At 37.3% G+C, this 26,937-nt stretch overlaps 3 protein-coding genes across 3 annotated transcripts; 1 reads left to right on the top strand and 2 right to left on the bottom strand.

The window, feature by feature from the left end:
- Positions 1–776: 776 nt before the first annotated feature.
- LOC117341582 (integral membrane protein GPR180-like) lies at positions 777–10,169 on the bottom strand. The gene is made up of 9 exons (XM_033903425.1): positions 9,889–10,169; positions 9,344–9,484; positions 8,197–8,406; positions 7,506–7,686; positions 6,973–7,022; positions 6,264–6,415; positions 5,450–5,641; positions 4,579–4,656; positions 777–3,196 (listed from the first exon to the last, which is right to left on the bottom strand). The coding sequence occupies exons 1-9, from the start codon at positions 10,046–10,048 to the stop codon at positions 3,041–3,043; spliced, it is 1,320 nt and encodes a 439-aa protein (XP_033759316.1). The 5' UTR covers positions 10,049–10,169; the 3' UTR covers positions 777–3,040.
- A 191-nt stretch (positions 10,170–10,360) lies between these two features.
- On the top strand, positions 10,361–14,529 carry LOC117341580 (zinc finger protein 354C-like). The gene is made up of 2 exons (XM_033903423.1): positions 10,361–12,478; positions 12,835–14,529. The coding sequence occupies exons 1-2, from the start codon at positions 10,697–10,699 to the stop codon at positions 13,294–13,296; spliced, it is 2,244 nt and encodes a 747-aa protein (XP_033759314.1). The 5' UTR covers positions 10,361–10,696; the 3' UTR covers positions 13,297–14,529.
- A 5,359-nt stretch (positions 14,530–19,888) lies between these two features.
- On the bottom strand, positions 19,889–26,861 carry LOC117341583 (leucine carboxyl methyltransferase 1-like). Its single transcript, XM_033903426.1, has 6 exons — positions 26,565–26,861; positions 25,495–25,678; positions 23,576–23,817; positions 22,433–22,542; positions 21,309–21,386; positions 19,889–20,643 (listed from the first exon to the last, which is right to left on the bottom strand). Exons 1-6 carry the CDS (start codon positions 26,763–26,765, stop codon positions 20,520–20,522), a joined length of 939 nt encoding a protein of 312 aa, XP_033759317.1. The 5' UTR covers positions 26,766–26,861; the 3' UTR covers positions 19,889–20,519.
- Positions 26,862–26,937: the final 76 nt, after the last annotated feature.

The following is a 26,937-nucleotide window of genomic DNA, read 5'->3' as shown; positions in this document are numbered from 1 at the left end:
GTCACAGGGGTCAAATAGGCTTAAATCTTCAAACGACTTCTCAATAACCAAGATGCCCTGGGACTTGATATTAGGCCTGTAGCATGCTGGGCTGAAGGGCTACCAAGTTGGTTCAAATGAATGACCTCGATCTTCTTTCAAGGTCACAAGGGTCAAATAGGCTAAACTGTTTAAACAATTTCTTCTCAATAACCAAGAGGCCCAGGGACTTGATATTAGGCTTGTAGCATGCTTGGGTGAAGGACTAAGTTTGCTCAAGTGAATAACGTTGACCTCCTTTTAAGATTACAGGACTTAAGTCTTAAAATAACTTCTCAACCAAAAACTCCATGCCAATCAGCGATTTAAGCCCAACGGGGCTATTTCTATTCGATATTCAATGAAGTACACAATCACCAATAGTTTAGTCAGATAACCGTTAAGGCCCATGGGCCTCTTGTTTTAAATGTAAAAAAGTGATGTTTTATACAAATATAGAATGAGAAGGTTTCAAATTTTTAGTTGGGGACATGTACCAATTTCTGAAAAAAATCATTTGAGTAGTACAGGCCCATTAGGACTGATCAGTTGATAATTACTTTTCCAGAATGCTTTTCCCCAAAAAAATCCAACAAAAAACTGCCTAAACTGATATTAATTTCAGACTCCAAAATTCTGACCAGTTGTGGTCTCCTGCTGACCATGAACAGGAGCCTTTAATTATATGGTCAGTTTTAGCAGACTTGTAAAACACTACATATAACTAAGTTCATGTATATAAAGTTAACAAACAACAATGTATGTCAGAATATTATTTTATTGTCGCATGATATTAGGATTTGCTGAAGCTTTCTTTAATTCAGAGAAAATAAGCAATGACCCGGTATGTCCCATAAAAGACTGGAGTAAACTGAACACGATGAAAACATTGTGAACACTATTATGGCGTTTTAAACACAATTTGTAAATGTTAATGATGAATGATAACAATACTTATACAAAAATTATTTTAATATTAAAATCTAGATTAATTCAGACTTGAGGTACAAGTGAAACCTCTCTAATCTGACAACCTGACCAAACCTGAAACACTTACTGGGTAGGTCAGATTAGAGAGGTTTCACTTTATATATTCTCAAAAATTAAATTCTTGTCAGAGGAAATCTTCACCTGTAACATTTGTCAATATGGATATGGAATTTAAACTGTTTCTAAGTGCTGGTGTCCGAAAATTGTATACTTTAGTTTTAAACAAGGTAATGTCATGGAAATCCACAACATATTTCCCTGGTTGTAACCAAGGTGATGTCATGGAACTCCACAACATATTTCCCTGGTTGTAACCAAGGTGATGTCATGGAACTCCACAACATATTTCCCTGGTTGTAAACAAGGTTATGTCATGGAACTCCACAACATATTTCCCTGGTTGTAACCAAGGTGATGTCATGGAACTCCACAACATATTTCCCTGGTTGTAACCAAGGTGATGTCATGGAACTCCACAACATATTTCCCTGGTTGTAACCAAGGTGATGTCATGGAACTCCACAACATATTTCCCTGGTTGTAACCAAGGTGATGTCATGGAACTCCACAACATATTTCCCTGGTTGTAACCAAGGTGATGTCATGGAACTCCACAACATATTTCTCTGGTTGTAACCAAGGTGATGTCATGGAACTCCACAACATATTTCTCTGGTTGTAACCAAGGTGATGTCATGGAACTCCACAACATATTTTTAAAGATATTCTTACGATTGCCTAACACAAACATCCAAGTTCAGTGTACATAGCTACTGAACATTACAACACAATAGTTGGATAGAAATGTTCAGCTCGCCACACCTAATAAGTTCATTACAATCCAAAGTGTTTCTTCTTTCATCAATATTTGACTTTAGAAATATAAATGTATAATTCACTTTGGAACCAAGGCCCAACTCTTTTTCAAAAGCCCAAAAACTGAATTCCCAAACTTTAAAGCCCCACTTGGCTTCTGAAACAATAAAATTGTGAAAAATGAAAATTTCTGAAATTTGGTAATTTTCCCTAACTGCTAAAGTTTTAAACTTTGACGTAATTACGACCCTGGTACTCATGTTACAGATTCATTGCATTATGAGATCAACTACTGTTTGCTGACTTCAAAATTTTTTGTAAAAATAAAGTTACAACCTAGCTAGTAGCAAACAAATATAAGGCTAACACATTATTTTAATTTAATTTTAAACAGTTAAACTCTCACATGAAGAGACAAAAGCTGGATGTACATCAATCCAGCTTCTATTTCAAACATTTTCCAGAGGCATACTCTAGGTCCCCTAAGAGCTTGACATCTACCCGATTCATCTGCCACTCCCAAATATCACACAAGTACCCACTCAAAAACTTCTGTGCTTGAGTTGTGTTCAAGGCTAGGAGTGATTAAAGAGAATTTTAAATGATTTCAATTACTTTAAGGAATCAGATCTATATTGGGTATTGTAACATCTGTACCAGTATTAATTCAATGATCTTATAACCGTCTTTGAATTCATCACTTCTTTTTGATAAATAAATTGTATTACATTTTTGTTAGAAAAAAACCTTTATAGTGGTTGGAGTAAATTTAATCCCTATTTCATAACTCAAAACATACAAAGTTAATAAAGGCTTCACAAGGTCATATATGAATATATGAATTCAAGTAGTGAACCACAACACATGAACATAGCAAGAAGTTGGTTCTTGAGAATCTCTGGAGATTTTTCTCCTCTGGTTCTATATAATTGTATAAAGGTAGCACAGTATCTTTTCCCAGTAGCAAACATAATTTCACTCACTACATTTTAATCAATTGTACAGAAACTTTTACTCAAAATAGCATTCATAATAATCAACAAAATGTGTCAATCCAAAAAAATTTACTTTTTTAAAAATAAAGCTTATAAAAACTGTTAAAATACCTGATATTTTGTCCATCAAACATATTTGTTCGATATTTGAACAACCACTTGTATCACAAAAGACATTACCATCCACTCCATTTCTTACACCCAATATATAAATACTTCTGTCAGGAGTACGCCTTTATGCCAAAGTTTTTATCTATCCTCAGAGGCAGGGTACTGGACAGAGCTGATATTTCCCAGTACAGACTCCGGGACAGAAATAATTTATACAACATGGCCACCGCAAAACACTGACATAGCACCACGCCCATCGTTATCATCTGTAACACAGAGAAAATATTTGTATGAGGTCAAGAAATGCTGAAATTCGGTTTAGTGAATTATATTATTATTGAATAAGTGTATTGTATGGCACAACACTAAAAGTTGTACACAATCATGCAAAACTTCAAACTATCAAGTTTTTGTATCAAAATATCAAAATGAAATATATATTGGCAAAAAAATGAGATCTCTGAAGTAAAAAAATAATAATTGAAAATGGATGATTGAACAAAGCCATATACCAGTACCATAACATAAGTTATCACATTACAAGAAATATCTTTGAAAAGATAAACGGCATACTTTTAATGCTGGTGGTATAATGTAAAACTGATGGTGAAATAAATTAATTAACTAATTGCGTTTCAGCACGGATAACAAAATTATATCAGTTTGAATCATTTTCGGTGATAATAAGACTACATTTGAATCAGAAATATAATTTTATTAATGTGTCATTTGAAAAGATACATCCACTTATTCAGCTTGAATTCAATCTTAGCTTTGTTTCATTTTTAATTGCATATCTGCATTTTGCATTTACCACTACATTGACCAATCACATACTTCATCTTGACCAGTAACGCCACCTGTCGTGTCATATCCAGGGCCAAAAGAATATTAAACGGCTATGCTGAATTTTTTTTTGAAAGGCATAAACTACAGTTTTGAAGAACTTGCCCATAAAGTAAGATGATAGACATCTTAAATCAGAGGATGCAGAAATCAGGTCACATGTCCCTATTAAACAGGCTCCCTGTCAGAGAATAACCGTATTCAGCTTTATACTAATTTTAAAATTGATGATTCTGAAGAATAAAAAAAGGGGCTTATTTGTGTGCTTGTGCTTATTTGTGTGTTTGAGCTTATTTGTGTGTTTGAGCTTATTTGTGTGTTTGAGCTTATTTGCAGATTGACCTTAGTTGTGCTGACACCTTTTGGTGGTTTACTAGTGTCCTGCTAATGGCACTGTTTGGCATTCTGGCTATGAAGAATATGCTCCCTGGTTAATACATTGAATTTCACAATTCCTTTAGAACTACTGTATCCAAAAGGTCACAAACTTCCTAGTTATGTTCAATATCTCGCACTTATTTGGTCATATTTGAAGTAGGCCTAACAAGAGAAAAGGGCAATTATTGGGAAAAAGGGCACACAAATTTAAAGTCAGCTTAACCTCTGAACCCAGCAAATCTTCAGACCAAAATTTTATTAAAATCTACTTAGCTGTTCTGGAGGATGAGATAAGACAGATATTTCATCATAGCATAAACTCATGCGGAGTTTCTGGCCAGTTCAACTGTAAAATTCAGCTGTGAAATCACTTCTGTATAAAGAAGCTGATATGAGATCTACTCTCATCCATTGTTTGACTTACCTTGAATCTAAGGTATTCGTATAATAACCAGGAAACCACGACAATGACCGGATAACAAAGGAACCACAGCATACAGCACTGTAAGGAAATACAATACAGTCTTAGATAACACTGCAAGGAAATACAATACAGTCTTAGATAACACTGCAAGGAAAATCCTGGTAGCATACATACATGTGTCCTTTTATGTCTAGTGTCAAAATTGTATGTATATAGTTATAGAGAGGGATTCTTGTCCAAAGTTCTTGATCAAATTAAGGTAAAATCTAATACTTACTGTTGTGTGATTTTAAAGACATACTTTTTAATTCCCATTTAAGGCCTGTTTCCCCATGTACAAGACCATCTATCTGCCCTCAGGTGGGAAACACCATAATCGCTGTGTCCTCTTTCCCAATAGTTCTACGGATTAAATTTTGCTAAAATCCCTTCAGTCTACCTACTGAAGAATTATTTCATTATTTCTATAATAGGACTTGGCTGATCATCCCAGCTGTCAAAACTTGGCACCTTGGACGTTTGACCAATTATGCTCTAAACAAAATTTTCATGAGGAAGGATTGTTGTTTATGGTTTATTTTGTTTAAAGTCCTATTAACAGCCAGGGTCATTTAAGGACGTGCCAGGCTTTGGAGTTGGAGGAAAGCCAGAGTACCCGGAGAAAAACCACCGACCTACGGTCAGTACCTGGCAACTGCTCCATGAAGGTTTTGAACTCGCAACCCAGAGGTGGCGGGCTAGTGATAAAGTGTCGGGACACCTTAACCACTCGGCCACCGCGGCCCCACTCATGAAGAGGGACTCTTGGTATTAAAATACTTATTAATTTAACCAATCAGTAAGCTGGTTCAACTCCATCAATACACTTTACCTTAGTAAAGGACTTGTAAAATTCTCTTCTCAGGGCACTTCTTTCTGAGGCCACAGTGCTCTGAAGGTTCCAGGCAAACAGAGCAGCCAGCAGAATACGGAGAAAGACAAGAGCCAGGCCGCCATAGCTCCGCTGTGCATGGTACATTCGGTGTTCTCTGTCAGCATACTGCTCCCACATAAACAGTAAAGCCTACAAATACAAGTCACAAAACAGCGATGTGTAACCGACTCTAACAGTGAACTAGACCCACGTGTATCAGTATAGGCGGGACACATGATCATGACTCGTGAGTGACTTCTTGTTTAAATTTCTTCAGGTCATACAGTGAAACTTTAATCATTTAGTAAATACAAAAAATAAAATCATGCAAATCAAGATTAGATATACCTCGAACCACCTCATTAGTAAAGAAATGTTATCCAGTTAACGGACACAAAATACGACCCGAGACCTTGGTTAGTGTAGCTTTGACCACTAATTTGTTTCATGATGTTTAACATTACAGGTAATTATTTTAATCGCTTTTTCTTTTTATCTATATATAGTTTCTTGAATAGACCTTTTTTTGTTTTGGTAGTTTCCCCCCCCCCCCCCCAAAAAAAATAGAAATATATTTGTTTATGACAATGTTTCCCACTTTATTTTGACCCCACAAATATCGCCCGAAAAAACTAATACTGCGATAGCGGACAGGCAGAATCAGGGTAAAACAGTATGTGTGTCCTCAACTGAGTGGTACAAGACACATAATGTACTTACCTGTATGACTCCCATGACCCCGGCCCTTACCTATAATGTACACCTTTCTTACCTGTATGACCCCCATGACCCCTACGATCCGGGCGGCCGGTTTCTTGGTGATCATCTGTAGATGTGAGAACCTGTAGGAGGTACCTAGGGTCCAGCCCAGACTCAAGCTCAGCAACATATACAGCATAGCAAACTGAGACAACACGTCCACAACTGTAATATATTTACAGAGTGTTGTATTTCAAGATGTATCCAATAAATAACTACATTTTTTTGGCATCATCTCAGGACTTTACAAGTCTATCTAAGTTCCATGGATAGAGCTTGAGTTCAGAAGTTTGAAATTTGTTTTCTTTACAGAATGAAGTCTTACAAGAACCATCAAAAAAACAATACTTTATTGTTTAGAGTTTTTGATCATTCCTGACATGTCTAAATCTAAGATTACCGCTAATATCTGACATTGTATACACAGATTTTTGTCTAATTACCATTACCATAATACTTCAGTATCTGTAATTAAATATTCAGTTTGTTCTTAACCTTCAAGGATGATTAAAAACCATTGCTTGCTGGATCATTCCTTAGTTTTTGAATTTATAACATACAATTTTATTTAAGAATTTTGTATGGCCTTATACACGCAGACAGGTGTAACTTCAAACTCAGTTGAAATATCAAATCTGGATGAGAGTTCTGTGATAAAATAAATACTGTATACACTACAAGAACACAAAGAATTACACTACCAATAAGAAGATATCACTTACATTCTGCTAACAGTCCCAGGAAAGGTGAGCCGCTACCATCTTTAGAATACCTGTGGGGAAAACATGAGACTATAGTTATCTCCAATGACAATTATAACAATGTCTAGTAAAACATACAATGGTGTAAAATATCTACAGAGGGTCAAAGTTTGACCAATATCAGTTTGAGATTCTTCAACATTACTGAAAGTTGTTGACACAAAAAATCAGGCAAGTGTGAAACATAGTTACAAGTTATACCTCAAATAAGGTGTTCCCAAGTTATTTTAACACATGACACTCTACTTTCTAACAGCCAGGTTCAGTTTTAGGTAGGCTCTCCCTGTAGTAGTTGGTGACTACCTCACTGAACAACATACAGAAAGTCTGTCGCATGCCATCCAGAGCAATTAAGGTCATGTGCCTTGCCAAAGGATAGTACAGACCAGCCAATTTCTCTGCTTCACAAGAAATACAAATCAATAGGGGTAGGATTCCTGTCGGTTTGTATTTCTCACGAAGCTGAGAAACTATTAAGAAATGTAAAGACTGACCACTGTAAATGAATCATCATGGTGAAGGCTCCCAGAGCCTGAAGTCCTGTAGACAAGGTCAGTAGGATGAGCACAAGCTGCATAGGGCCACCCTTCTTCAGCGTCTCGTGTAGGCGAGGAACAAATATACAGCCAATCACAAAATAGGCCAGAATCAACATCTGGTAGAACCTCAGCAGCCCTACGATGGTAACATTAATCTTACATATTCAATGGTAACATTTCATATTCAATGGTAACATTTCATATTCAATGGTAACATTTCATATTCAATGGTAACATTTCATATTCAATGGTAACATTTCATATTCAATGGTAACATTTCATATTCAATTGTAACATTTCATATTCAATTGTATTTTTTTATGTAATTTATTATTCAATGATAATTTTATATACAATAGTATTAATATATGATATTAAATGGTGATATTTCATATTTTATTTCAATACATTTATACCAATTTTTTATTTAGAAAATCACAACCAGCGACAAAGTTCTCTGCAAGTTTTTTGGTATGTATATGATTTCTTTATAAATTCTGCCTATTTATGAAAAAAAAAATAGCAAAAAAAATAAAAAAATAACATGGACTCATTTCCATAACATTCTTTTCTAAGACATGGAAGCTTACTAAGGAGTATGTTCGTTCTGACAATTTTTTTTAATAGTAATGTAACAGTTTTGTACCTGTTTCATCATCACCGAAGTGTTCTGTTGGATTGCCCAGAGCATCAGGATTGAACAGCTGTATTTTATAGGCGATGTAGTTTGGAGACTCTCCAGGGAACAGGGGCCTTTCAACATCACAGGTGTAGGCATCTGCGTACAGAATGTTCCACAGACGAGGCTGTTTGTAGTGAGATATCGTGATGCTGCCATTGGTGCCCTTCAGTTCATCTGTAGTCAAAATTCATTGAAGCTATACAAACAAATTCTTCTATTCTAAACATGGTATGTTAAATATGGTTTTTCCCATCTATTTTAAGTACATTGTAATCTGTAATCTGATTGTAAAATCCAATTCTGATGCCAAGTGTTGAAAATGGAAAACATGCCCTGACTTAACAAGAAATCTGTACTCCTCTGCCTGTATAGTTTTTACTTAAGTATGAATGGAAAAAAATGTATGTCCTTGTACATGGCAATGGAACAAAACAAACTACACCAAGCAAACTGAAAAACCATCACTGATTTTTTCTCTCCCATTATATCATGCATTTCAGGAGACAGACTGAAATTAAAAGTTCTCAAACCTTTAATATAATCTAACCAATAATTAAGGTGCTGATTCTTACACTAATACTGATGTTTGACTTTTCTACACCAGTACTATCAAAATAATTATCATGAAATTTGACGAACATAACAAACTGGGCTCAAAGTGGATATTTTTACCAGGTGGCCTATTTGGCTATCAAGTCATACAATCTCCCGGCCAAGTTGTCTTACAATTAAAAAAAAATCTTTTAATTCTTAGGTCAGTACCAAATGCCAAATTTATACAATTTTTTAGTGGCCATGCAGGCGCCTTATAGGTCAATAACTGGTCGCCAATGGTGAATTTAAGGCGCCATGGCCACTAAAATAGGCACCACTTTGAGCCCTGACAAAACATAACAGTCAGAGGTATCTGCCTACCTGGGTATATATAGACTTACACACAGCCCTCACTATTGAGGTCTCTGTCTAGTGTCTACCAGCTAGGTATCAATAGACTTACACGTAAAACACAGCCCTCACTAATGAGGTCTCTGCCTACCTGGGTATATACTTACTACACACACAGCCCTCACTATTGAGGTCTCTGCCTACCTGGGTATATATATAGACTTACACACAGCCCTGGACTTGGACAATTTGTGTCGACAGTCAGATGTGGTCAAGAGAGCATCACGCCAGTCTTCGTTGAGGAACAGGTACAGCTTAGGTGGTGTGCTACCGGTAGTGTTTAGAGTGTAATTCAGTAGGGCATCACCTGTTGAAAAAAAAACCAGACATTCACTTAAAATTTATTGTTGTGAACATTCAGTGTGCTGTCCTTTTTTGCAATAGGATTAGTATAACATTGAATATTCCCGTTCTTTATTTTAGTATCTTTATGAGTGTCAGTTCACTCTCAAGTATATCACGAGCATATTGCCAGACTTCAAGCACAGGGGCATGTCTAGTTTTATATTTAAAAAAAAAATAGTCAGAAATACCTTTATATATATTTATGTATTTCTGACTATTTTTTAAAATATAAAACTAGACATGCCCCTGTGCTTCAAGATAAAGTCGTTTGGACTGTCACCAGTTTGACAAACGACGGAGACAACTGATTAGACTATCGACCTGATTTGAGGCTTTACAGACATACTGATTAGATCATATACGTACCGTGGAAACAAAAGGTGGTGATAAACTGGCCCCATTCTTTCTGAGACGCAGCTGTCGAGACAGAACCCAATATGGTTTTGGCATTATTTTCAAAAACGAAATTAAAAATAGACAGAAAGAAAATAATGTATATTTGGTAAGTCATTCTATAGCAATACATAATAAGTATAGTTAATTAAATGAAATGTATCATCCATGTTTCTCGACATAACAGGAGTGAAGCATCACTGAGTTGAAAGCATCTGTCAACTCGTCTGCTTCAACGTGTACTGTTATGTCGTAAAAATGTATTGTGCCGGTAAATTATGTAAATTATTTGTAGCAAATATTTCAAATGTTGTTTTATGTTCAGTTGTATAATCATTAATTCTAACTTTGCTTTGAATAATTATTAAAAAGAAAAATATATCTATTTGGTTTTGCGACAATTATTTAACTACTTTTTGGTAATTTTCTTCGTCTCGAAAATGTTTGGTCGTTTGGACGCTTAAAACTTCTGCAAACTGTTGATTTGAAGTTTGTCATGAAAATCAAGCAGTTATTGCATGATTGTGAAGGATGGATGCAGTTTCAGTTAACGCGTTTTCTAGTCTTGACATAACTCTTCCTGTTTCTTTCCTGAAAGAGTCTCTGGTAGCTCATGATAGTGAAAATGCTGATGTGATTCAATGGGTTGCTAGAGGCGTATCGTTTGGTAATGATAATGTGACAACAAATATTGCAACCCAGTCTAACACTACTTGCAGTCAAAATGAAGCAGACGGAACGCAAAAAGTTATCCTGATATCTGTTAAGAGTGTTAATTTCAATGTCACAGAAGGTAAAATCACTTGCAGTTTTTCAGAAGTTAGAAGATCATATGGGAAGTGCAATTCAGGAGGATATACCAGAACAAAAAGGGGGAAGTAACTGTGTATATGACACAAATGTCAGTGCAAGTGAATCAGTGGATGCCAGCTCCCATGTTAAAATCGGAACAGAGTCGAGTTTTCCTCTTGCACATACACCAGTCAAAAGGAAGAGAGGAAGGCCGCGTAAAGACTTAACTAACAAAGAAAACAAGGACAATGAAACTAAATCTGACTCTGTTTCAATCCCTGCTACAATTTCCAATGACAAGCGTCGCTACGGTCTGAGGGGAGTTAAACTTTCATCTGTGATTATGCGTGCTGAAAAGGGCATAGGTGACAACGTAGAAGAAAAGATTTATCAGACATCAGCAATTAAAACTGAAATAAAAACTGAAATTGATGCAGGAGAAACTTTAGTATCAGAACCTGTTTCTACAGTACCAGCTGCTGAAGCTGTGATTGAGTTAGCAAAAAGCAACAATATTGATGAAGAGCAAGACAAGGACACTGTCAATGGTGAAGGTTCACCTGATAATGAATGGACACCGAAAAGGAAACCAGGAAGGCCTCGCAAAAAGTTCAAACTTGACTCACCTCGCAAAGTAAGAAAGGTCATTGATCTAGGGGACAATATTCCAGTGTATAAGAGAAGGCAGAGAAATAATGTTCGAAGTAAATCATGCAAATATTGTGACAAAAAATTTTGTGATTACACCGGTGTAGACTGTCATGTGCGACGTTGGCACCAAAAGGAAAAAGATGTTGATGAATACTTAGAAAAACTTAAGGAACTTAAAGTTGAAACATGTCGTATTTGTAACACAAGGTGTACAGATCGTATTCAGCTACAAATACATGAGAATAGATTTCATTTTAGAAATGAAACGGTTAAATGTAAAGTATGTAATAAAATGTATAAAAATGTCCAAAGCCTCCGAAATCATACCCTGGCTGTACATGGGGTGAAGGGGCAGCCACATCTGTGCCATCACTGTCCTGCCAAATTTAAATGGGCAATGACCTTGAAACAGCACATCGAGGAAATACATGAAGGAAAAATGAACATTGTCTGCAAAGTGTGTAACAAGAGGTTTGCAAGGAAAGCCCAGCTTACCCGACATGAACGAATCCATGGATCGGATGAATCAAAACGTCTAGTTTGTCCAACATGTGGAAAGGGATTCTGGTATGAGTGTAATTATCAGAGGCATATCAGAATAGTACATGGACCGGTGAAGGAAAACTTCCATTGCTCGTATTGTGGAAAAGGATTTAACCTTAAGAGTGCGATGGTGAGTCATGTTCAGAAGGTCCACCTCAATATATATCCATTTCGATGTCCTCAATGTAAAATAGGGATGGGGCGAAGAAAACTTCTAGAGGATCACATGGCTCAGGCGCACAACATGTCCGATATCCAAGTCCTCAGCGCGCAGAGGGGAAGGTTTAAGTATGGACGCAACTCTGAAGATCTCTTCTACTGCTCTCACTGTAGTCTCAGTTTCTGTTATAAAACCAAAATGGTTGAACACATGCATATAGACCATGGGACAGAGTTCCCATTCATGTGTGAACACTGTTGTCAGGGCTTCCTGGAAAAACACTTCCTAGTCAACCATCTAAAGAAGGCGCACGGCTCGACACAGGAGGAGGAATCCATATCTACCCCAACACAGTCCGAGGATACACTCCAACAGGAGAGAACTGTCCAGGATGTTGGTGACAATACAGAACAACAGGTACATTATGATGATGATGATGATGATGATGATCGATGATGATGATGATATCATACATGTGATGTAATTATGATTTCATGTGCGAGTGTATGTGTTATATTTTTTTTATATTAGACTTTGCTGAAAAATAAATATAAAAAAAAACTATAAAAAAAACCCAACATTGTGAGTATGTGGTGGGACTTCATCTTGCATCAGCAGATTTTGGTAAAGAATGTGAGGTGTATTTCAAATATTTTAACTTTCATTGCAAACAATTCTATATAATTTTCTGCTTCAGAAGTAATAATTGTAAAGAACAATTTACATTTGAAGATATCTGAAATAATTAGTTTACGTATTATTTGATTTCGCAGGCAGACGACTGTGTTGAGTACAGCGAGTCAGTGGAAGTTACTGAGGTGGAGACCGGAGACACCTTGGCAGAGGCAGCCTCTGTCTTGCTTGAGGTTGCTAGCGGTAACAACACTATCCACTATGTTCAGTTACAAGAGGATGGGGAGACTGCAGTCGTGTCGCAAGAATTGTCCAGTCTCCTTCTGGCTGCTGAACAGTCGCTTCAGCTGTCCGAGGCAGGTGAAGTGGAACTGAGTACGTCTGATGGGCAAACACTGACCTATATTCCACAGGGGGTCAGCATTGGTGTTGGAGATCTCCAGACTGTCAGCTCCAATATTGTCATAGATAATGTTCACATGGAAACTGAAGTCTGCTCAAATGATGTTGAAATCTCCGACGATAACATCAAATTTTCTTCCATTGAAATGGACACTCCTTCCAACAGTGTTGAAACATCATCCAGTACTGTGGATTGTTGAACAATGAATGCTTCAAGTTGATCAGCTGTTAATGATATAAAATACCTGATATATTGCAGCATTTCAGATTTTGAACTGTTTTAAACGAAAACATTTTTTCTATCAATATTTTTTGTTCTTTGAAATTTCTATCTACTTGGGGACAGGATATGATTTCAGAACAAAGTCCAAAGTAAAGTTTTTGTAAGTGTTTAATAATGTTTTTTGTCTTTTCAACTATTGCAATTTATATAATATAATTATCATTATATGGATTAAGATTTGATAATGTCCCAATAAAACTCAACCTTTGAACAAGAGGCCCATGGGCCTTAACGGTCACTTGAGTTTTGAAATATTTAAGTTAATTTAATTGACCATATTTGACCCCGCCCATCAGTCCAAGGGGTCAGTTAGGGCTAACAAGTGCATACAATTGAGCTGTCATCCAAAGCTTACTATACCTTCCCATGGGCAAACATGAGACGCCAGTGTCATGAAATTCACAATTTTGTTAAAACACCTTAATACCCTTCGAATTTCCATCTATGAAAAGTATTTGATTTTATCTTATTTGGGTCTTGAGAAGAAGTTTCTTGAAATTTCAGTTAATTTGACCCTTTTTTCTTTGATTTGTGAAGGTTTCTATTATGTGAAATATAATATTCATAATTTTTAATATACATTTTGTATTTCAATTACATACTTGAGTTTGATTTTGAGCGGGATCCAAACTTCAATATGGCTGCTGAGTGACCATTTTGTAATTCAGCTCCTAAAACGATTGTCTGAAATTATATTTTAAAGAATTTATCTAGTAGATATTGTCCATTGTTAAATATAGGCGAGTAATACCAATACCATGATGTGAAGAAAATGTGTATAATGTAGAAAGCATGTATTCTGTATCTCTGATATAAATCTGCTAGTGCAAGCGGTCCGGGTATATGTAGTAAGGTCTGAGTAGTTGGAGAATCTAAGTTCTTGGTGTCAACTGATTGTCAAAGTAAATATTAGATCTTCACACAGCATGTTAGCGTAAATGTTTGGATAACTATGTTCAGGTAAGAGAAAAATACTGTCAATACTTGTATACAGAAATATTCTGAATTTGTATTCTGATATGATTGTATCATCAACAAGGGCCTGTTGGAGGGCCACAACATACGCCCGCCGCAATATTTGACACTTGGAAGGGGGTAGTTTAACAGGTTGTAATGCTTTAAAATGAAGTATCATTGTTGGAAAGTTGGAAGGAGATATTGATACACATAATGGTGTGTAGTCGAAACCGAAGGGCAACTTTAAATGATGAGATGTATATATGTTGCAAATATGGGAAACCTTGGTTTAGACACAACAATACAAAATTAGTTCACATGTTTATATACAGAATATATACATTAAAAGAACCTCTTTGCAAAGAATCAGCCTCCTAGTACCATTATTAAGTGAATGGTGAGCAATTACAAAATCATCAAAGGGGAATAACTCCACAAATACGGGGGTAAGGGGCATGATTTTGGTATGCGACACTCCGGCTCATCAAGATGTATATTTGTGTCAAGTATGGAGAGCCTGGGTCAAGTAATATTGGAGTTATGGTCCGGACAAGTAAAATCATCAAAGGGGAATAACTCCGCAAATACGGGGGTAAGGGGCATGATTTTGGTATGCGACACTCTGGCTCATCAAGATGTATATTTGTGTCAAGTATGGAGAGCCTGGGTCGAGTAGTATTGGAGTTATGGTCCGGACAAGTAAAATCATCGTTGGGCGTATAAAAAGGTGTACCAGGTATGTTGGCACATTGTGAAGTTGTAGAAAAGGGACATAACTCTTGGGTTTCAAAGTCAATATACCAATCAGTTAAAACTTGTGAAGCCAATTCTTATGAGGATGACCCCGAAGAAGTAAACCTGTTACTTGTGATCAGAAACATATCTATATTCTTATTCATTGGCTCAGAATAGTTATAAAACCTGTATCTTTCTTCTGGACACTAGGGTTTATTATAGTAACATATTGTCGGTTTTAATCAAAAAACATATTTTGAAGTTGAACTCAAGCAGGAATTGAATGAAAACAATATATTAATGAGTCATTATTGTAAAATGTATGTATTTTGTGTTTTGTTTTTGAGAGATATTTATAAAGGATTTGGTTACCTTATGAAAAATAAAATTAATTAAAATCCTACATAAGACTTATTGTATAATTTCTGTAGTGGTATTGAGAATTTATTACAGTCTATGTGTACCTTCTCAGACATTTTTTTTGGGGGGGAGGGGCTAGATGAAACAAATTTGGTAAAAACGACAAAAAATGTTCAGACTATGAAGACCGAGGGGGGATGGTTTTACCAAAGTTTAATCATCCCCAAATCTCCTAGAAATGTGCTATACACACCAGAAAAGCTCCAAGTAGAGGTAGACTGTAACAAATTCTCAGGTCCCTGTGATACACACTAGGGAAGGTCCAATTACACATAGACTGTAACAAATTCTCAGGTCCCTGTGATACACACTAGGGAAGGTCCAATTACACATAGACTAACAAATTCTCAGGTCCCTGTGATACACACCAGGGAAGGTCTAAATACACATAGACTGTAACAAATTCTCAGGTCCCTGTGATACACACCAGGGAAGGTCTAAATACACATAGACTAACAAATTCTCAGGTCCCTGTGATACACGCTAGGGAAGGTCCAAATAAACGTAGACTGTAACAAATTCTCTGGTCCCTGTGATACACACTAGGGAAGGTCCAATTACACATAGACTGTAACAAATTCTCAGGTCCCTGTGATACACACTAGGGAAGGTCCAATTACACATAGACTGTAACAAATTCTCAGGTCCCTGTGATACACACTAGGGAAGGTCTAAATAAAAGTAGACTGTAACAAATTCTCAGGTCCCTGTGATCCACACACCAGGGAAGGTCTAACTAGAACTGTCGCCAGGATGGCTGACTAATACCCCCGCAATCTGCACGAGTCAATGGTGAATTAGAACTGTTACACATGGTCCTCTATATTTGTGAAAAGTTTCATTGGAATCGGCCCATTGGTTTAGGAAGAGTTGTCCGGACAAAATGTGTCTACAGACAGATGGACGGACGGACAGACAACCTGAGTCCAGTATACCCCCCTAACTTCGTTGCGGGGGTATAAATACACGTAGACTAACAAATTATTCTCAGGTCCCTGTGATACACACCAGAAAAGGTCCAAGTACACGTAGACTGTAACAAATTCTCAGGTCCCTGTGTTACACACCAGGGAAGGTCTAAATACACATAGACTGTAACAAATTCTCAGGTCCCTGTGATACACACCAGGCAAGGTCTAAATACACGTAGACTGTAACAAATTCTCAGGTCCCTGTGATACACACCAGGCAAGGTCTAAATACACGTAGACTGTAACAAATTGTCAGGTCCCTGTGATACACACCAGGGAAGGTCTAAATACACGTAGACTGTAACAAATTCTCAGGTCCCTGTGATACACACCAGGGAAGGTCTAAATACACGTAGACTGTAACAAATTCTCAGGTTCCTTAAGTTTCAATGAAACTATTTGTTAGATAATCTATTGTTACGTAGATTAGAACGGTACTGAACATAATGGTGTGCTTATTTAGCGAGACAAAAACAGATATACCCCCAAAAAATGACCCATGTATTGTCTGGAACAGGGTGCATACAGATCTGGTCAAAACAAATTAAAGAAGTGCATGGCCCATAAATATCAAAAAAAATTTCTAAGAGCATTTCATTGAGAATGAAATACAAGAGGCCCAATGGGCCTGTATCACTATTATGACCCGATTCTAATGGGACTTTGAAGCTGTTCTAGGTCATTTATGCAGCTACTAAGCTGGCTGCCACTCTATCTGATATCAGAGACGGTAATGTTTTCAGTTGAATCAATACTGAAATCAGTTTTTGAAGATTTTTAGCATATTTGACCCCTGTGACCTTGAAAGAAATCAAGGTTATCAATTTGAACAAACTTTGCAGCCCTTTACTCCAGCAATATATGCTACAAGCTTAATATCAGTTTCCAAGCCTCTTGTAATTGGTTATTTTAAAAAAAAGACGCATATTTAACCCTATGACCTTGAATTCAAATGTTTTTAAAGGTCCCAGTTGGTGAATTTCAAGGACTTTTCAAAGTCAAAAGTAAATTCAAGGCTTCTTAAATTCAAAAGTACATTCAAGGTTTTTAAAGGCCCCAATTAGCAAATATCAAGGACATATCGAGACTATTCACAGTGTGGTTAAATACATCAAACAAATTCTGGTCCTAGTGATCAAACTATATGGAATAGGAACAAACAAATATTATAGCTGTTTGATTTCTTCTTTTATTTCTGGCACACATGGAATTCATTATACAATAAAATAAATAACACTTAATATCATACAGATGTCTTAAAACAGAACTATGTAAGATGGAGTTGTATAACCAATGTTTTTTCAACTTAATTTTCAAGGTCAGGATTCTCTTGTCTGTTCTTATTATAGACATCTATTAATAGAACAAGAGATCCCAGAGGGATCTTGGCGCCCACCATTGAATGATCTTCATAGGTTCCATGTCAGATTGATCTTTTCTCTACTTTTCCCTTCATTTTACTAATCTGTGCAAATTGAGACATCCCTCCAGTACTTTTCAAACAAGGGAATCCTAGCTATATAAGAAATTTGAGATTTAACGATAATGGCTGTTTGTTTGTCAGGTTGTTTTCAGGACAGACTGGTCCAAAAATGCAATACAAGGGACCAAGGGGAACCTACTTATGAAATTTGAGAAAGATCCATTCAGTACTTTGAGAAATAGCGATAACAAACTTCAATTGTCAAAATCCAAGATGGCTGCCTGTCGGCCATGTTATTTTTAGATCGGTTTCAAAATGCAATATGCATAACAAGGCACCAAGGGGAACCTTCATATGAAATTTGAGAAAGATCCCTTCAGTACTTTATCAGAAATAGCGATAACAATCTTCAACTGTCAAAATCCAAGATGGCTGCCTGTCGGCCATGTTGTTTTCCGATTGGTCTCAAATCGCAAAATGCATAACTAGGCACCAAGGGGAACCTACATATGAAATTTGAGAAAGATCCATTCAGTACTTTCTCAGAAATAGCGATAACAAACTTCAATTGTCAAAATCCAAGATGGCTGCCTGTCGGCCATGTTATTTTCAGATCGGTCTCAAAATGCAATATGCATAACTAGGCACCAAGGGGAACCTTCATATGAAATTTGAGAAAGATCCATTCAGTACTTTCTCGGAAATAGCGATAACAAACTTCAATTGTCAAAATCCAAGATGGCTGCCTGTCGGCCATGTTGTTATCCGATTGGTCTCAAATCGCAATATGCATAACTAGGCACCAAGGGGAGCCTACATATGAAATTTGAGAAAGATCCCTTCAGCACTTTCTCAGAAATAGCGATAACAATCTTCAACTGTCAAAATCCAAGATGGCTGCCTGTCGGCCATGTTGTTTTCCGATTGGTCTCAAAATGCAATATGCATAACTAGGCACTAACGGCAACTTCCATATGAAATTTGAGAAAGATCCCTTAAATACTATCTCAGAAATAGTGATAACAAACTTCAATTGTCAAAATCCAAGATGGCTGCCTGTCGGCCATGTTGTTTTCAGATTGGTCTCAAAATGCAATATGCATAACTAGGCACCAAGGGCAACCTTCATATGAAATTTGAGAAAGATCCCTTCAGTACTTTCTCAGAAATAGCGATAACAAGAATTGTTTACGGACGGAGGGACGGACGGACGGAGGGACGGACGGACGACGGACCACGGACGCAGGGCGATTTGAATAGCCCACCATCTGATGATGGTGGGCTAAAAATGATGACTTCATCAAGTTATCTATTTATAGAACAGTGGTGACTTCCCAAAGTTATCTATTTATAGAACAGTGGTGACCTCTCAAAAGTTATCTATTTATAGAACAGTGGTGACCTCCTAAAGTTATCTATCTTTAGAGCAGTGGTGACTTTCCAAATGTATATTATTTATTTTGTTTATCTACATGGTATATTGTTTATGACTTCCTGGAGAATCTCCAGTAAAGTGTGAGACTCCCCAATCGAAAAACTCAGCCAAGCCCTCCAGTAAAGTGTGACTCTCCACTCGACAAACTCAGCCAAGCCCTCCAGTAAAGTGTGAGACTCAGCCAAGCCCTCCAGTAAAGTGTGAGACTCTCCACTTGACAAACTCAGCCAAGCCCTCCAGTAAAGTGTAAGACTCTCCACTCGACAAACTCAGCCAAGCCCTCCAGTAAAGAGTGAGACTCCCCACTCGACAAACTCAGCCAAGCCCTCCAGTAAAGTGTGAGACTCTCCACTTGACAAACTCAGCCAAGCTCTCCAGTAAAGTGTAAGACTCTCCACTTGACAAACTCAGCCAAGCTCTCCAGTAAAGTGTAAGACTCTCCACTCGACAAACTCAGCCAAGCCCTCCAGTAAAGAGTGAGACTCTCCACTCGACAAACTCAGCCAAGCCCTCCAGTAAAGAGTGAGACTCTCCACTCGACAAACACGTGAAGTGTAAGACTCTCCACTCGACAAACTCAGCCAAGCCCTCCAGTAAAGAGTGAGACTCTCCACTCGACAAACTCAGCCAAGCCCTCCGGTAAAGTGAGACTCTCAACTCGACAAACTCAGCCAAGCCAAACAAGTGTGTTCCACACGACCTGTCCGCTTCAATAATACAGTGAAATTGTCGATCCCTTAACAACTGTTCAGAACTAATGGAGGTAGTACAGTGATCATTACTTATTATGTGCGTTATTAAGTTTGTATATAAATTGTAATTTCATATAGCACTGAAAATTTCCTGTAAACAGACTGGATTCTAAGATTACTGAAAATCAGGCCTGGTGTAAATTTAATCAGTACAATAAGCCACAGCATTTATACGGTGGCATGCTATTTAATAGTTTATTTTAACTAATCACAACCATTCATCACATTGAGTCACCAACTGAATCACATCCATAAATATTCACAGGGTACCCTTGTCTCATCATGGCTACGGAGTGATTGTAGGAGAAAAAACATCCTTACTTAAACATAGTTCATATCTACAGACCAACGGAATTGTCATGTGAAGATTTGAGCACTTTTAAAAACAAATTTGGTGTCCTTAGGATTGAAGTTTCACAAGCCAAGGTCATCTTAAAGAGGCCAAGGTTAAGTGAAGGTCATGTCACAGAGGCCAAGGTCATGTGGATCCTTCCATGCCCACACTATACAGTAGTGACTTAGTAATTGATCGAGAAGCTCCTTCTCATCCATAAACTCTATCCGCTCGATCCTGCAATATAAATTCACATGAGTTCATACATCTATAAACTCAATTCTACAATACCAATTCGAAGAAGTTCATACACACACATGAATTCATATAACCATAAATTCTATACCCTCAATCCTACAATATAAATTCACAGATTTATTCTGAAGTTCATTCACCTATAAACTCATCTCAATTCTACATTATATATGGAGTTCATACATCCATAAACTCCATCATCTCAATTCTACATTTTATATGGAGTTCATACATCCATAAACTTCATCATCTCAATTTTAAATTTTATTTGGAGTTCATACATCCATAAACTCCGTCATCTCAATTCTACATTTTATATGGAGTTTATACATGCATGAACTCCATCCTCTCAATCCTACATTTTATATGGAGTTCCTATATCCATAAACTCCATCATCTCAATCCTACATTTTATATGGAGTTCATACATCCATAAACTCCGTCATCTCAATCCTACATTTTATATGGAGTTCATACATCCATAAACTCCATCATCTCAATCCTACATTTTATATGGAGTTCATACATCCATAAACTTGATCCTAGACCTACACATGAGTTTATACATCTATAAATCTATACACTCAACCCTGACTGAGCTAGGTAGACAGATCCAGACTATAAAGTCCCGTACAGCTGGGATTTACCTATGTAAGTCGGGTAAGCATTTGTAGATCTGGCTCATGTCCATACCATCAGCTCCCTGCCAACCCTGGCTGGTAAACCTGAAACAAAAGGATGAGTAAGACTGGAACAATTGCAGTTATCTTCATTCTGATTCACCTTTGCCAAAACCAATCTCTTGTTTGACCCGGGGACTTTGGTCTCTCCTTTCGACTTGAGTGTATTATATAATATAGATGCCCATTTAGATTAACATTACCATGTGAGAGTTCAAAACACATTTAATTAACAATTTTTACCCCACCACATTAGGGTCCATGTTGTAACATGCCCTATCCCCCCTTTCCCTATTGCCCCACTCATTTGCCTGTTTTATGAGGGTCCATGTTGTAACATGCCCTGCCCTCTCCCCCTCCCCCTATTGCCCCGCTCATTTACCTGTATTTTCTGAGAGTCCATATTCTAACATGCCCTGCCCCCCTCCCCCTATTACCCCGCTCATTTACCTGTGTTTTTTGAGAGTCCGTGTTGTATCATGCCCTGCCCCCCTCCCCTTACTGCCCCTCTCATATACCTCTGTTTTCTGAGGGTCCATGTTGTAACATGCCCCCCCATCCCCTCACTACCCCCTCTCACGTACCTCTGTTTTTCTGAGAGTTTGTGTTGTATCATGCCCTGCCCCCCTCCCCTTACTGCCCCTCTCATGTACCTCTGTTTCTGAGGGTCCATGTTGTAACATGCCCCTCCCCCCTCCCCTCACTACCCCCTTTAACGTACCTCTGTTTTCTGAGAGTCTGTGTTGTATCATGCCCTGCCCCCCTCCCCTCACTACCCCCTCTCACGTACCTCTGTTTTCTGAGAGTCTGTGTTGTATCATGCCCTGCCCCCCTCCCCCTCTCATTTACCTGTGTTTTTTGAGAGTCTGTGTTGTATCATGCCCTGCCCCCCTCCCCTTACTGCCCCTCTCACATACCTCTGTTTCTGAGAGTCCATGTTGTAACATGCCCCCCCCCCCCTCCCATCACGTCCCTCTGTTTCTGAGAGTCCATGTTGTAACATGCCCCCCCCCTCTCATTTATCTCTGTTTTTTGAGAGTCCATGTTGTATAATGCCCCCCACCCCTCCCCTTACTGCCCCTCTCACGTACCTCTGTTTCTGAGAGTCCATACTGGCACACGCCTCCACGCCCATTAGAACACAATCCCGCGTCTTCAGATTATCTATCATCACCTGTCCAAACCGATCTGTCATGTTCACCTGCAAAGACAGGAAAACTACAACATCAAATAATACAAATTCATCAACATCTATATCAACTATTAACCAATTAATTCAATATTTTTTGTATCAGTTGTTACATATTTTTTGTAGTGTTATTTCTGTGTTTTTCATCTCTTTCTACACTAAGTCTTGTGATCTGAATAGGCCCAACGTCCAGTTCAAGGGGCACATTATTGCTTGCTCAGTTATTATAACATCCTGGCTATTATAATACTTTTCATTGGAAAGTAGAATATTATAATGAGTGGGATCTGCTGAAGTGTGTCTGAAACTCATAATAATAAAGACATGTCATGGCTGCACGTCAGCCATTCTGATCAATCAGAGTCAAATCACGTTTAATTTACAACAAAATTATTTTTCTATGGCATAATGATATTGTCGTTGACTAAACACAATTTGCAATTTCACCATTTCCTTTTCAAACGTGTTCAGGATCAGAAAAGTTTTTATTAGTTTTTAAAATGGTAAGAAAATCAATCATGAACATTTTCATAGGAAAACCCAATCCATATAGTAAAACTTCTTTATCTAGAACTTTGATAATTAAAACACCCTGATTAATATGAGGCAAAAATTAAGTTCCAATAGTAAATAAATATTTTGGAAACAGATTAATAAAAGATTTTTTTTTAAACTTATTTCCAGATCCTCTTCCTGTATATACATATTGGAATGAAATGAAGTTTATATTTAATATATGATATAAAATTTCCTCGGTTTCCTCAAATACTCTGGATTTCTCAAAGTTTTTCATGACTCCACTAACAAAATACATTGTCGAATCTACCATAAAAACTTGTGTAAAATGCCGAAAAAAATTTCTATCCGTATATTTTGCGCATGAAATTTTTTGACCAAAAACGATGTCCAGGAGGTCCCGGAAACAATGTATGAAAATGACACTAACACAGATTAGTACAAAACTTTGCTTAAAATCATTCTAATAAATACATGATGATTATAATAATATGATTATTTTTTATTTGTAATTCATTGTAATGTATACCTGTTCGTAGTTGAGGAACAAAGTGACTGGGAATGAATCAGCAATCCACTTTAGGACTTTATTCGTGCTCTCCGTGTCAATGTAGACAAGAACACACTCGGTCACGAACAGAGTAGGAAGGGCGGTGTCAAGGCCACTCTCTGTTAGTTTCTTTTTCACCTCCTCGAGGTTACGTAGGTTAGCCGACACCAGGTGGTAATCTGTTCCATGAATCTCGGTCTTACTTATCTTCATGTCTGCATCTGAAAACATGTAAAATACCTTGTAATGAGTATGTCCCATGATTCAAAACAGTGGCCTACAGATAATATAATAATATCCTGTAACTTACTGTAAATGAAACAGGATTATCCAACATATTTCAGTAACAGGATTTCTGACTTACCTCCCCTTGTTGAAGTTTTCATTAATAAGATTTCAGATTTACCTCCCCTTGTCGAAGTTTTCAGTAACAGGATTTCAGACTTACCTCCCCTTGTCAATATTTGCATTAACCCTTTGCCACATGCAGGTTATAACACTTCAGCACTCTGTGCCAATAGTACAAAGATACATTGTTGCAATGCAACATTATTGCGCTGACTGAAATATACATACACCATCTCAATGGCAGTTTTTGAGAAATTAAGCTTTGTTTTGATTAATTTTTCTAAACCTAATTTTGAAAGTGAAATAGTTGTTTTAGACATTTTTAGAAAGTTACAATTATGTTCAGAATTTCTTAAATTTTAATTCTGTGTTATTTTCTTTATAAAACCAACAACACATAACCACGAAATCAGCTGTATACAAACAGAACAGAAAAATTTCAAAATATTTTGACAATGTAATTTATAATTCATTGAATTCCTGTACATGAAATGATTCAACATTAACTCCCAAATGAAACAAACTGAATTTGCAAAGTTTTCACAAGAATATTTCAACAGTTCAGGCTTAAGCCTAGAATATTTTATATCCGATGTCGCGACGAAGGAATGTGTATCCGACCATTTTGGGTCAAATCTACCTTCGTTTTTCAAATGCCAGCGAGCGTAGTTATTAGTGTGTCGAGCTATGGTGGAAAACTGATTCTCATTGAAGAAAAGGTAGAAATAATCAATGGGACTTGCAGTATCAACATCAAAAGTTTCTGGAAGTACTGGCCCCGTTTCCCTAACAAAATCATTAACTGTGATCGGCGAAAAATCTCGGTCAACATTACCTAATGGCGGCAGTACAACTAGTCGCCGTTCGTCCTCATTTTCGGACTCGTTATCTGTTGACAGTTCATTTAGAACATCGTTAAGATCAATATCTGACTCAATGTATTCAGGTCCAAAGCCATCAAACTCTAAATTATCATCATCGTCGTCAAAAACGTCGCGCAAAATCGTAGCCACAGCCGCCATCACGCCTCGTTGTTGTCACACTTTTCTACACTCATGACTCACACTTTCTAGGTTAATTTATTCAAAAACTTTCGTATGAATGACGTGTACAAATCTGATTGGTCGATGCATTGATATCTTCTTAAAATAGTATCAGGGATTTCCAGATAGGTGTCGCTCTCAATCACGGGATTTTCCATGTCTAAGTTTACCGAACCGGCATGGCGTCGAAAGGTGCTTACATTGAGATAACGTAGAGGCGTCGAGAAGCGCTTACATGGAGATAATGCAAAGGCGTCAGGAAGCGCTTACATGTGGCAAGGGGTAAAGGCGTCCAGAGGCGCTTACATGTGGCAAAGGGTTAACAGAATTTGGGCTAACCTCCCCTTGTCAATGTTTGCATTAACAGGATTTTGGACTTACCTCCCCTTGTCAATGTTTGCTTTAACAGAATTTCTGATTTACCTCCCCTTGTCAATGTTTTCATTGACAGGATTTCTGACTTATCTCCCCTTGTCACTGTTTTCATTATCAGAAATACTGACATACCTTCCCCTGCAATTGTCTTCAGGAGTGCCTCATTCCGCCGGATCTGATGACATTTTCTTGATGTCACCATCGGAAAATCAACTTCTATGTAAGTTTTAGGTGACAACTGCTGGTCTTTCAACAGCCAGTATGTGGTATCAAATCCTGCTCCAAAGTTTATAATTTGGCAGTTACAATCTGTTAACTGTAAGGACACAAATAAAATATTTATTTTATATTCAATGAAGCACCTATATTGTTAATATATTTTAAATTGACGTATCAACTTTAACTGGTAAAGATTCCCAATCAAATTCCACTCCCTTGCAAATATTTGATCATGTATTAGAGTGTATATTTGACACTTTCTAACAATCTATGTTGTATCAGCACTTTTTGTATCCTGTATACAAACATCACATTTGGAATAATACAACTTATCAGACTAAAACTGTTCCTGTAAGAATACTGTCTGCAATATTAGTTTATCCAGATTTCCTGTTCAGTTTTTGCTATCTGAAAAACTATGTTTTTGTATATGTTTAATGGCAAATAAAGAGCACATGGGTACTCAAAAGACATAGCCGTGACATTAACAGTGGATAAGTATGTGATCCCCAATCGAGGGAATTATTTTTCCACCTGTAGTCCTACGCCATTCTGTAGGAGTGTATATTTTTGTTTTAAGTCATAAGACTTTAGTTGTGTGAAGCCTTAAGTTTCTGCTCTTAAGGTAACTTTTGAAATTTGTACAACATTGTTTTCAGTAACAGACACCCCAAAACAAAAGAGTGTCCGAGAAATTCACATTTTTAAACAGTGTTTCCTACGCACAGAATTCCAACATCTCTGCTGGGCATCAAACTACCAAACCCTGGCATACTAGACAGTCTGGCAGATGAACTAAAGAGAGAATATCTATATCTGACTACCTGATGAACTAAACAGAGAATCGCTATATCTGACTAGACATGATGAAATATTGAGATTCTCTATATCTGGGAATCAATGCAAAAAAAGCAACACATGGAAAATAATTATATATCATAACATCGTGAATTCGAAATTCAGATGATTTCTGATGAACATACTTTTGTGAACCTTTGAATGCAAGCTCGCATAGCCCAAACCCTGGCATAGTAACCTCTGTTGATCTCTGGCGCATGTCGGGCCTGGCCTTTTGTTGTTAACAGAGAAATATAGGGATCTTCCCAGTACCCGCGTTCGACAGCAAAACGTTTACACTGTGCCGCATCATCGTTTGTGGCCCTGACAGCATCCTCATTTGCCATGATCCCAAAATAAGTAGAAGTCAGGTGATAGACCTAGGGATCTTGCTCTCCTTCCGCCATGATAGTTTACATTTTTGAACTCTCGTGTTGAATCGCGTGTGTTAGTTATTTATGAAACACGGTTGTTTCATATACAAGAATATGTAAAGAGTTAATTTTCTACATCAGATAC

This window comes from Pecten maximus, chromosome 14 (genome assembly GCF_902652985.1).
Source record: "Pecten maximus chromosome 14, xPecMax1.1, whole genome shotgun sequence".
Classification (NCBI taxonomy): Eukaryota; Metazoa; Mollusca; class Bivalvia; order Pectinida; family Pectinidae; genus Pecten; species Pecten maximus.
This window is presented reverse-complemented; position numbering and strand designations above follow the sequence as displayed.